The sequence below is a fragment of the Pleuronectes platessa genome, chromosome 10 (assembly GCF_947347685.1).
Source record: "Pleuronectes platessa chromosome 10, fPlePla1.1, whole genome shotgun sequence".
Taxonomy (NCBI): Eukaryota; Metazoa; Chordata; class Actinopteri; order Pleuronectiformes; family Pleuronectidae; genus Pleuronectes; species Pleuronectes platessa.
In genome coordinates this window covers 6,070,314-6,082,368 of record NC_070635.1, presented here as the reverse complement: position 1 = coordinate 6,082,368, position 12,055 = coordinate 6,070,314, and the positions used below count along the sequence as shown (strand labels likewise).

The 12,055-nt window shown below is 42.7% G+C and overlaps 1 protein-coding gene across 4 annotated transcripts in view; it reads right to left on the bottom strand.

Moving 5' to 3' along the window:
• Positions 1 to 12,055, bottom strand: part of LOC128450137 (mannosyl-oligosaccharide 1,2-alpha-mannosidase IC) — a 167,239-nt gene that overhangs the window by 131,498 nt on the left and 23,686 nt on the right. The window contains exon 1 of one of the 4 annotated variants that reach the window (XM_053433630.1): positions 10,823 to 10,885. The exons of 2 other annotated variants lie outside the window; for them this stretch is intronic. In XM_053433630.1, the coding sequence (XP_053289605.1) occupies positions 10,823 to 10,870 (48 nt within the window). In that variant the 5' untranslated portion in view covers positions 10,871 to 10,885. Of the gene's footprint in view, positions 1 to 8,936; positions 9,096 to 10,822; positions 10,886 to 12,055 lie in introns of those variants that run through there. One more of the 4 variants, XM_053433629.1, reaches the window with a different exon arrangement.

The following is a 12,055-nucleotide window of genomic DNA, read 5'->3' as shown; positions in this document are numbered from 1 at the left end:
AATGGGGTGAAAAAGAGTCAGAAGATAAGTAACATGTCAAAGACTGGGAATATTCTCCCTTTGCTGGAAGACCGTTTTTAAAAACCCTGGCTTATCCTGATCCCCAGCAAGAACCAATGGTGAATTTTAGGCTATCTTTTCAAATTTTCACAGACTATGTTGCTCAGGTCTTTGACAAGCACCATGCATCATCACCAGCACCATATAAAAGGGATTGAGGAGATAAGATAATAACAAAACAAGCCCAGTCCGGCTTTCGCGGAGCACAGGTTTGACCTAAAGGAAATGAAACGGCTGTTCCTGGCATCTCTCCAGACGAGGACCAAAGGCTTAGACGGGTATTCTAAAAACAATCCAACTCGCTAAACATCTGAAATTAATTTCTATAGGAAACTCCTGAGCTGAAGTCAAAGGTAAGAGAAACTTTGGGGGGAGGGGGGAGGGGGATCATGGGAGTAACTGCTTCCAGCTCAGCGTTTGGCTGCGAAGTCTCCACCTACATCTGAGCCAAATTACGCAATGTGGCCTGCTGACCACATCTGTCTGTATGACTAATCACTGTGACAGGGCAAGCCTCCAACCCACACAGCTCAATACCTGGGCCTAAGAGCAAACACACACACACACACACACACACACACACACACACACACACACACACACACACACACACACACACACACACACACACACACACACACACACACACACACACACACACACACACACACACACACACACACACACACACACACACACACACTCAAAGTACACAATGGGAGCCAAGGAATCTTGCATACGTGGTCTGTTTCAAACCCAGACTTTTTATCTTGTCATACAGCGGAAGGTCTAATCATATCACCTTTAACTCTGCTACTTTGCAACAACACTTGATCAAATATAGAGCAATTCTGAGCAGAGAGAAGTATCACAGCTAATTTCACACATAACCGCCTCGATTCAGGCTTGTCCCAAATCAGTTTTTTCCAAACCGAGGCTCTCTTTCTGTCAAATCGTGTTAAGCTTCATTCGACCTATACTGCGACTGCTCAAAGAGACCTGTGGGGGGAAGCAGAGGGGACAAACCAACAACAGATGTTAGCCCAACCCAGAACAGTTTCCCTCAGTGCTGATCTTATATCACTGTAGCTTGGGGCTCCCCTTGGGATTCTTGTGCTGGGAGCGGAGGACAGACCCCATGCTGGGAATTGGCACCATCAACTAAGAAGTCACTTTCACCGTGCTGGCTCCGGTGCCTGCCAGCTAGTAAAGGACAAACTTAGACAGCTACCAATGGAGGGTGTTTGTGTTTATTCGTATGCACATGAGCACATTAAGTCCATGTGTATCGGTGTCACATTTTCTGTGGTATTATCTTTTCAAAGGCCGCCGCCGAACAACAATACATTATTACAGCAGGTCAAAAATCAGCAAAAGGTTAAAAGTGCAGCGATCAATCGTGTTTGCCATTTGTTCCGATTCACCGCCCCGGTACAGATAGCACAGATCTGCGCTGCTAATGCTGTCAATAGCCGAGCGTGCGGTGTGACAGTTATCTTATCAGGCAACACCGTGATTACAGTTCAGGTAATGAGAGAGAGGCCTCTCTCATTTGTCATGCTTTGTGTGTGAAGCTGCATGTGGCCAAGCTACACCGATAGAGCCGTCTCACCGCAGACACAACACCTCTGAAGCCGCAGTTAATTGGGCTAATGGAATGATAAAGGATGGAAAGCATGCGTTACTGGAAGTGAGTATAACATTCAAACATGTATGAATATAAGCTTGGTCCACAGACAGGTTTAAATAATATCTACAATTTGAACTCTTAATTTTGATTAGTAGAGAGTCTGACAGATTAAAAAGACATATGGATGGCACGTTCTGTTTGTATTTCTATTAGTGTTTATGGTGTAAAATATCAAAACCTCAATGTCTTCGTCATACATTTTGGAAATCACTGACCTTTTTCAAATACATTTCAGCTAAATGACGATGTATCTGAACTTAATTATTCCCTACTAAAGGCATCAGCTTCCAAAGATCTATATCGGTCCGGCTCTATTGATTATGTTTATATCCCAATCATGACACTATAAAAGCTGATGCTTTAAGTTGCTTTATTTAATTATTTGTATTTAACTAAAATGATAAAGCACGATATACGGTGTGCTGCTGTGTCAGCCTCCACCTCTGTTACAGCAGCTCAGAGAATACAGGCACGTTCCTCTACAGCTTTCAATGAAGCACGAGTATGTAGAGTCTGTCACACCGGCGAACATACACAGTCATGCCCTGGAGGATAACATACACTTCTTAATTGGGGCCTGGTGTTGGTGTGTATGAGACACACTGCGACTGTAAAAAGGAAGGTTACACAGCTGTAAAAGAGGTAGCTGAGGGACGGCAGTTAAACCACGAAGCACAAGTGTTATCGCTTCCTGCAGAAGACGCCTTGTGACCAGGAGGAACCACCGATGGACTTGCAACTGTGGGAGCATCCTCTCTCCACGATTAAGAAGCATTAATATAGAATTCTTTGAATGCTTTTGGTTTACATGCAACATAGTCTGATGTTTTTTTACCTTTGCCCCACTTTCTCATCCCTGTGAAACTTTCTAATGGGCGTCAGATAGATTTCTATTGCTTGTATTGTACAGGAAGCAATCCTATCCCAGTGCAGAGAGTCTTATCATATAATCACCTTTTCTATTCCCTGATCAGCCTGTCAGAGAGACACAAGCCTGTATAATAAGATGTCAATCAGAAGTCCGCTTTTCTCCGAGGTAGCCAACAGCATCTGCCCAGGAGACAACGTGCTGTCTCCGAGAGCCCAGAGTGCATCACTCAGCAGAACTGTGGCATGTTGACGATATCACAGGACATGTGACATGACGTCAGGAGCTTAGGGAAAGGAGACTGGAGTTGTTACAACATGAGTGAAATGGCCCAATGTGGATACAGGGACTCGTCTTTAGGACATCGGTTCATGTGTTTACAACTGATGTTGCAAATCTCCCACAAATTTTAAGTTAGATCCCATAAGGAGTTTCAGAAACACAGTAAACTCAGTGCTTACCAATACACAATGCATGTGTATTGTGTTAAATTACCCTATAGACAACAGCGTCCTTGTTTTACTCTCTCTTATACGTTACACTTGTAACATATAGCTGCATTATACCACAGACAGTAGGCTATTGTACACTGAGTGGAAGTACACAGAAGAAGGGTTGTATGAGAGTATAACCCTTACTACTATTTAGCAAGGCAGTATTTTGCTCCGGCGTTTATTTCCAAAATAGATGCATTTATTTGAGTGTAAAATTTATGGCACAGAGGCTTTTCCGCCCTGTTATTGTATTTTATGGTCACACAAAGCGCTGGTGGACAATTGTACAAAGGAGCTGCAGCTTATTAAAGCAATAGGGGAGAAAATATAAAAATGTCTGTTTTCTTGGGAAGACATAAAACAAAAATCTAACTGTTGCTTTAAGAATTCATGAGAGAGAAAATAAGCCTGGAGCTAAGATCTGAGTGTTGTGAATGCTACTGCTGCGCTAGTCTTGATCAAAAGTTGACTGTTCACGTAGGTCAAAGATATCGCAACAATACAAGGTTTGTTTCATGTGGGTTTTAGATCATTTGATTGAGATAGGAGCTGTTGAGTTTTCTTAATGACATCCATCCCATCTCACATGTTATTTCAAAAGCAACAGACACTTTGAGCCAAATATAATTGGACGATTACTGGGAGCATCCGAGTCTGGCTTCCCGTTGACCTTTATTCCAGCCACGGGGCAGACACGAAATGACAAGTCTGACCATCAAACTCTGAGTAGGGTTAACAGGTTAACTTTAAGTACTGTGAATGATTCACAGTCGCCAGGGTTGGTAGAGCCACAAGGCCAATGAACTTCAATTTCAGTGCTGTTATCAAGGCCACTGTGAGAGAAGGCAGCCAATTACAACACTGCGGAATGGGACAGTCACTCAGCCAAATAGCCTTTGCTTTGTCCACAGTGAGAGGCACATTCTGGGGTAATGGAACCAAGGTGAAAGGAGATAAAGAACCCAAACTGTGTTGTTCCTGTGTCGGGAGGAATACGGGTGTCAGGGTCCCCTGACCACAAAGGCCAGAAGGGACAACCTGTACCGGCAGACAAATGTCGCGTACCGAACCCGGCGTGACTGACAGTGATTGGAGGAGCCAAAAGGCTCAAGGAAGTGAGCTGGATCAGCGTCTCCAGTCGACCCTTATTCAGCTGTGTGCTCTCACATCCTTCATAATCCTGCCAAGAGCCGGCATTGTGAGAGTCCTTTCAATGAGTGGCCGTCAATCCACAGATTAGCCAGAGTCAGATGTGACTAGAACCCACAATGAGGGATGAGACTGTTTAGTTACTCATTTACCAGAGTCAACACAGCAGCTTACTATGGAATAATTATCAGTCAAAAAATATGCTTTAAAACCGACAGCTATACATCTAAACATGGTTTTAAAAACGTGTACATTTAGGTTTGTACCAGGACAAGCCTGAACATTCACATCTCTGTCTGCAAATTCTATCTCTACATGTTTGAATATGCAGTTCCTGAAATATCACTTAATCCCATCTGTTCTCGAGTTTATGGAGATTCACAAATTACATGTTGACGTGTTCTTTAGTAAAAACACTGACTCCTTTTACCTGGTTCAGTTAATTTGCCATAATCTCCTCGTAGTCCTGGCCTCTCTCTTGCAAATACTTTTTTTAATTTAAAAAGTACTGACTACAAAACCCCACCTTGTGTAATCTGAGATGCACACATGTCACAGCTTGTAAAATTTTGTTGGAATACAGGAAACTAGACACACAAGAATGCAAAAACGAGTACACACAGAGTTCTTCAACATGAAGAATGAATCCTTCCATCTTCATTTAAAGATATAATGAAACTTAAATCAGCAATTAAATTTAATCAGTTGGAAATCAATATATCTACCCCCTTAACTAACAGAAGCACCTGTAATATAAACATGGTATTGTTCCGTAAGAGGGGAGTGTAGTACAAAAGCATTAAAAAAAACAATCCAGCACACAAGATGTTATTTTGATGTGATGCCAACTCAACAGTTGAGCGTGCAGTTTAGGCGTGTTGTCACGTACTACCACATCATCCTGTTTCCTGACTGGTGACCACGTTGAGCGAACCCGCAAGCCAACAAGCAAAGCGAGGCTGCCGCTCGACTGTGGAGCACAAAAGGCTTCTCTCCAGTAGCAGGCGGCGACTGGCTAATTGGTGCTCAGCGGGGGCAGAAACAAAAGATGCAATGATGTCATGGGGGGACTCCGTGGGGGGATGCCTCCCCGAGCCGTGCACCCAATTGTATGCCCCCCCCCCCTTCCTCCTCGCCCTGCCCGACCATTCACCACCAACCACTCCGCTCCTCATACAATGTCTCAGAGGCAACCACAGCACTGAATGTAATTTCAGCTATACGACAAAGGATGACACAGACGCTGCTATTTTAAGAGGCTTCTGGTCAAGCTCTCGTATTTCCCACTTCCCACAAAAGGTTCCCTGAATTCATTGCTATAATAACTAGGTTGCCAGCCCCCCCATTATGCGTCAGGGCTGCCCAGAGGCCCCCAGTCAGATTTTTTGTTTTTACGGGTATAAGTCGTGTTAGCCCAACCCCCAATCCAGAAGCTAAAACAATGTGCATCTTTGTTTCTCTCCCCCACTTTTCATCAACAGGGGGTTGGGGTGGCAAGGATTCTGTCTCAGCATTGGACAGAAACAAGTGCAGCCACTGGTCGTTCAGGGCTGTGCCCGCTCGAGACGGGTCTGGAGTGGCACAAACAAAGCAATGGTGTCCTTTGTGAAAGGCAGAGAAAGGCTGAGTATCACTGCTTTTTCTCCCCAACCGCTAAAGTCTTGACTCAGAAACATCTCATCCACTCAAGTCCCTTTTATCACTGTCTCCCTGTGTCCATTCATCCTTCTCTCCGAGAAAGATGTTTTATAACAATTTGCCCTCTCTGTCTCACTCCGTCACTGAGGATGTCACTTTTAGTTGAGAATATAAAACACTGACACAGAGTTAGACAAACAACTCATGAAGAAAACACACGAATATTGGGCTACACTGATTCAACACAACATGAAAATCAGTTACTGGCAGATCGCTGTAGTTCAAAGCATAAGCTTGAGCAAATCTGAATGTCCAGAATGTTGTACAAGGCCCCATAAATAACACTGATACACCAAAGCCAGGCAGCAGGCACTATTAAGCATAATGTAAGAAAACAATATTCATCAAACATCCTAATTACGCTGGGAAATGTGACTTTAATCATTGTACTTTTTAGTTCCAAGGCCTCAGTAGAGAAAATGAAGTAGTTGTCCTTGTGCTCCGATCAAAACAAAAGACAGGAAAAGAAAAATCTGAAAGAAAATGTAGAAACAAGACACAAGTATTCTGCCCACAATATGGATTGTAATATTTTACTTTGAGGTTAGACTTTATTATTAGTCTATATCCAGCATTCTCCAAATGGGGCACTGCAAAGGTGAAACTATTTTGATCCAAAACTACCATTGAAAGTGTCGTCCATGCTTTTATCTCATACACACATTACATTTGGATAATTGTAATTCACTCAGTCAAAAATAGCATCTCCCGCCTCCAGCTTGTTCATTTGACATATTCTTGCTGTACTACACTTACAGGTAGGAAGGTAAAGAATTGATTTAAACTTTTACACCCATATCACAGATTCCCTGTGAGCCAAGCCGCTGCCTCAGAAGTTTTCCAACACCTCACTACAAACAGAAACTTTTTTACGTTAGAGCTCCAAAGCGGTGAACTCTTTACCTGTGGAAGTTGGGTTTGCAAACTCAGTTACTTCTTTTAAATCACTTCATAAAACTTTATTTTTTCCAGGAAGTAAGTTCTTTCATATAGTTTTTCTGTGGTCTACCTAGTTTTTATCACTTATATTTGACCTTACTGTATTGTGCTGTTTTATTTAGCAGGAGGCCTGTACTACAAAGCAGAAGTTATTGAGGTGTATTTTCACTGTACTTTATCCTGTTATACTATTTTAGAGTTTTAATAAGCCAGACTTCTTTAAGAACCTCAGCCGGCTGACTCAGGACTGATAGCTTTGTGATGCTAACTAGCATAAACTGAGACTGACCACATCTATCAGTGAATTTAACTGTGCTCTCAGCCCAACCAGATGGAGCATCGGCACGTCCTTCATCCCCTTCCTCACCACCAGGCATCCCAGCTAACCAGCCATGCCCTGCCCGCCTTGACAAGCAAATAGGCCACTCCACCGGCACTGCCGCCGTAATTGGAAAGAAGATGGACCTCCGCTCGGAGAACATTTCACCTGAGCACGGCAAGCAAATCGCACAGCTCAGTGATATCCAGAGTATATTCTGCAGACCATTTACGTGGTATCCCCCACCCCCCCCTCCCTTTCTGACACCTGGTGCTGTGGGCCCTGCCTCCATCCCTGAAGTGAGATTGCACACACGGACCCTCGGTGACATGCTCTGAATTCACCTGCACTCTCAGCTATCGGCTCTCTGGGAAAATAGACCCTGACACTTGGCAAGCTGAACAATTACAGCGATCACTGTGCCGTGGCATCGTTATGGGACATTAAATCAAAATGTATATTCAAATTACTTTTATCAAGGTCAAAGTACAGGTTACATTAGGTTTATGAAGAGCTGTCATCATAATAAACCACAAACATATTTATAAATTAAATTGACGTGAATAATCCTTGAAATGTCTGAATGGTCTGCTTATTTACATTGTATGTTTCTCTTTGTGCATTCAGCTGTACGGTTTCATGAAATGGTCAATGATCTTCGCATTAGGAAAAATTTCCACCGACGCCAGTGTAGACATGATTATAACCATTAGTTGGAGAAAATCGCAGGTTTCCTAGTCACCTTGAATACATCATCACTATATGTAATGTAGCATGAATAATCCTTTGAGCCAGAGCCCATGAATATGGCATTAATGTGTCTCATGATTGACCTATTTGAATAAATTCAGATGCGTGTTTCATCAGACCTCTGAAATGGAGATAACCAGACATTTTTTAACAGCTGTTAAGACTCAATGAATCTAATATCAGGCTCTGTAAATATAAGATACTGTATGAGCATAAATAACTCCTCTGAACTCGCATCCCCCCTGAGATTTCTGTAATTTCACAGGCAACTAGGGGGGAGGGGGTTGTGCATAATCCACAACACTACACACGCTCATTAGAATTATCCAGGAAGTGAAAAACAGCATGGTTTTCATCACGGAGGTTGAAGGCATTCAGCAATGTCCGACCCCCACATAGATCAGTCAGGTCCCGGAATCCTTTCACTAATCCTTGGAGAGTTTAAAGCATCACAAGGAGGAATTCTCTGTTTCAGCCACATTATGTTTGTGCTGTTAAGATCCCCCCCAGCCGACTCATCCTGATCCCACCATTACAGTAGTATTTTATACACATTAAAATAGAAAAGAAAAAGACTGGTAACTAAAAGGAATAAAAATGCATGAACAGCTGCATAAAATAAAACATAACAGATGAAGATAATGCAAATTCAAAATACTATAATAATCATTCAGTGAAACTTTAGGCAAAATGGCAAATATATTCTCATTCTCCATCTCAACTTCAAATAGGTTTAGGGACACAACAAATCGAATACAAATTGTCATTTATAAATACACAAAACTATGCCACAGGCTATTGAATTCAACCCTGGCCGTCCAACAGATGGGTCACTGAGTGACAGCAGGATGGGATGCATCTCCCGAGCGATCTCAGACATTGCAGAAGCTGTTTGTCTTGATCAAAGTGTTCAGAGAGAGAGATGAGGTAAGCAAGGCAATATGTCTAACAACCCCCACCACTACCTACCCTCACTGCTGCCCCCTCAGAGTAAATAACCTGAGTGCCAGCCGCTGACCTGACAGAAAATTGCCTTATTGATCCCCAAAGCGATTTTCCACCGTGGCCTTTTCTCCCGAGAACCCACTGCAGCAGTTTTTCCAGGAGGACCATTGGGTAAACTGTGCTGGAATAAACTCTGTGTGTGTGTGTGTGTGTGTGTGTGTGTGTGTGTGTGTGTGTGTGTGTGCGTGTGTGTGTGTGTTTGTGTGTGTGTGTCTGTATGTGTGTTTGGGATTGGGCAAAAAACGTTACTGAGAATTGGGAGATTAGATGGTCCTGCTGAGTCATTTTCCTCGGCCTCCACTAGGACACATGGGACATTTTAGCTTTTGAACATATTCTGTTCCCATGGACGGGAAAATGGAGACTTGGGAAACACGGCTGACTTGGGAAACACATTCCTCTTTCTTCCTTTTCCATTCTGTATATTTAGCTGTAATCTACAGGAAAACGCCTGCGGCGAGAGTCTGTCTTTAGCAGAGAGGTAAAACATCCGCCTGTCAGGTCTCTCTTAGAATATTCAGTCCCAGGGCACTGTTCAACATCCCTCAGAGGAAAAGTGTCATAACATAAACACACAAACACCATATCCCTGAATGAACTTTTTGGGCTTTGCTCGACTCCACGACTGTGGTTCTTTATCTGAAAGCCTTTTCTTCCTGTCATTTTTTATTTTTCTTTCTTTGCATTCGAGCTGAATAAACCTGTGTTTATGAACCGTCAGTGTCACAGTGAGTGGTGGTGTGTGGAGGCTGGCGGCTGCTCTCATGTCGGTCCAAAAATAAATTGTGCTAGTGAAATCCTGCTACTCTGACTGTTTGAAGAGGAGCGAGAGTGGTGCACAGTCCCATGCCTTTTTAATGCCCGTGTACTCAAGGTGCTCATCGTATAACAGAGCTGAAGTGAGTTTTGACTATTTCAACGAGCTGGGGCGAAAAAGCAACACATCAAAATTCAAATAAAAGAAGAAATACAACTCAAAAAGGAAAGAGAGATAAATAATCTTAACTGTCCGTCACATGAGTGACAGAAATTCTTCTTCAACAGGGCTCACCAAACGAAATTCACATTTAAAAGACCAATATGATGGTTATAATATGTAACTTTACAAAACGAAACCGTGTGTATTGCATTTCTTCAATAAGGTATTAACTAGATCTGTGAGGATTAGAGCCTGCCCTGCAATTGAAATGCAATTGATACTTGATATTTTACAGTTAAGCTATAAAACTGTAAACAGAACTATAAATAAAAGTTTTCATTGCAGAGATACCAATATAATACAATAAAGGGTCATTTCAGCTGATTTTTATCAGTCAACTGATAAAGTCTCAAGCTCAAGCAAGGTTTTTCTGTTTTTCAGCAGATCTGTGATGATACAATTTTTACTTCTAAGCATTAGGAGAACATATGTTTGAGAAAAAACGAAAAATGACAATCTTCACTAAAAAAGGCATCTGATCATTTCTATACTTGATAACAAGATAGAAATTGTGCTTTTACGTATCGTTTATCCACTGAAATCTTGTCATTAATAGTATTTACAAATTATGAGAAAAAATTATATTTGAAAAAGGATTTAAAGAACCAATACTTTGGTAAACTGATTTTTTATTTTTCCAAACTCAGACTTCCTCTGAGTGACAAGAATTATGCAAGAGACACACATTTCATGGAGTCATCAGAAAACCGCTGACCCCTGGGACTCATAAGACCTCCCATACAATTCAAAGATTGACAGAGAGCAATGAGGAGGCACACGAGGGGGTCGAAGAAAGAGGAGGAGGAGGAAGCTTGAGGATTTTAAGTTAAGGGTGAATGATGAAGGGAGGAGTGAAAAAGCGATAACTTACATCTAGCCGTTGGCTCGGAAAGCAGGATTTTAGTGAGAGCAGCCACATGACTCATAAATCTCAATTGTTTTCCCTGTGTTGTCCAATAAAATAATGCCATTCCCCTGGTGGATGACAACAAAGTGCTGAAGGGGCACTTTCCAAGAGCTGCTCTCCTGGACCTTATGTCAATAACAGGCGGCAGGAAATTCCTCTCCCTGATTCCGACAATGTTTGTGCTGGTGTGGATGAGTGCGAGGTGACCTCTGACCTTGATACGGCTGAATGTGTGACAGAGAGAAGAACAACAGATTGCCAGCTGACACTGATAACCTTCATCTTCTGAGGGGAAAACAAACACCGCCTCTGCCAAGTCAACTTCCTGTTTCCTGCTTCAGACGTAGGAAAAACCTCAAGCATCTCTTTTTCCAGCCGCACAGACGTTTTATCTGTCACTCAGGGGTAGTTTGACTGTGCCAATACTGACTGATGTCTCCATAGCTGATGGAGATGAGTCACTTACGCCTATTGGAAATAACATGAGGAAATGAGATCGGAGATTAGACACAGTGGGGTGCAAATCTGCTCTGGACACACTGGTAATTATCCATGCAAAGTCCACGAGGAGGTGGGGCGTGAGTTGGGATAAAATGAATTCCCTGTACGGTAATTTATTCCAAGAAAGAGCAGGAAAAAATATACTATGCATTAACGCAGATCAAGCAAAACGGCGAAACGCAAGAGCGTGAATTTAAGTGCAAGTGAGGGGGGGGGGGGAGATGGTTATGAACGTCATAAAACCGCTGTGTGTGTGTGTGCAACCGTACGGAGGATGAGCTAAACTGGTTTCTAGAGCACACACAACCGATGTGTTGCATTCAAATCACATGTGAGCCGAACCGATTGAGACACTGCTACAAAAGAAGAAAAACGACATGTCTGTCTGCGTGTAAAGAGCATTTAGAAGCAGCACTGTGTGCTAATGCGTGTCAGGAGACTGCAGGTACCCCGAGGCGATGGCACATTAACATTCTTGTTCAAATGTTAAGTGGATGAAAAAAAAGGGGCTGATTCAGCACTAATATTGCTGGCGGGAGGATGCTAAGGAGCAATCTGTGGCAGTTTAAAGAAAAGGATGCGCTGAAGAAAATCAATACTCAAAAGTACAAACTTGCCAATAAATAAATAACACCGATGAATCTCTGCGACAGCGACAGATGCCTCATCCGCCTCTCCTCCACCTCAAGTGCCTCT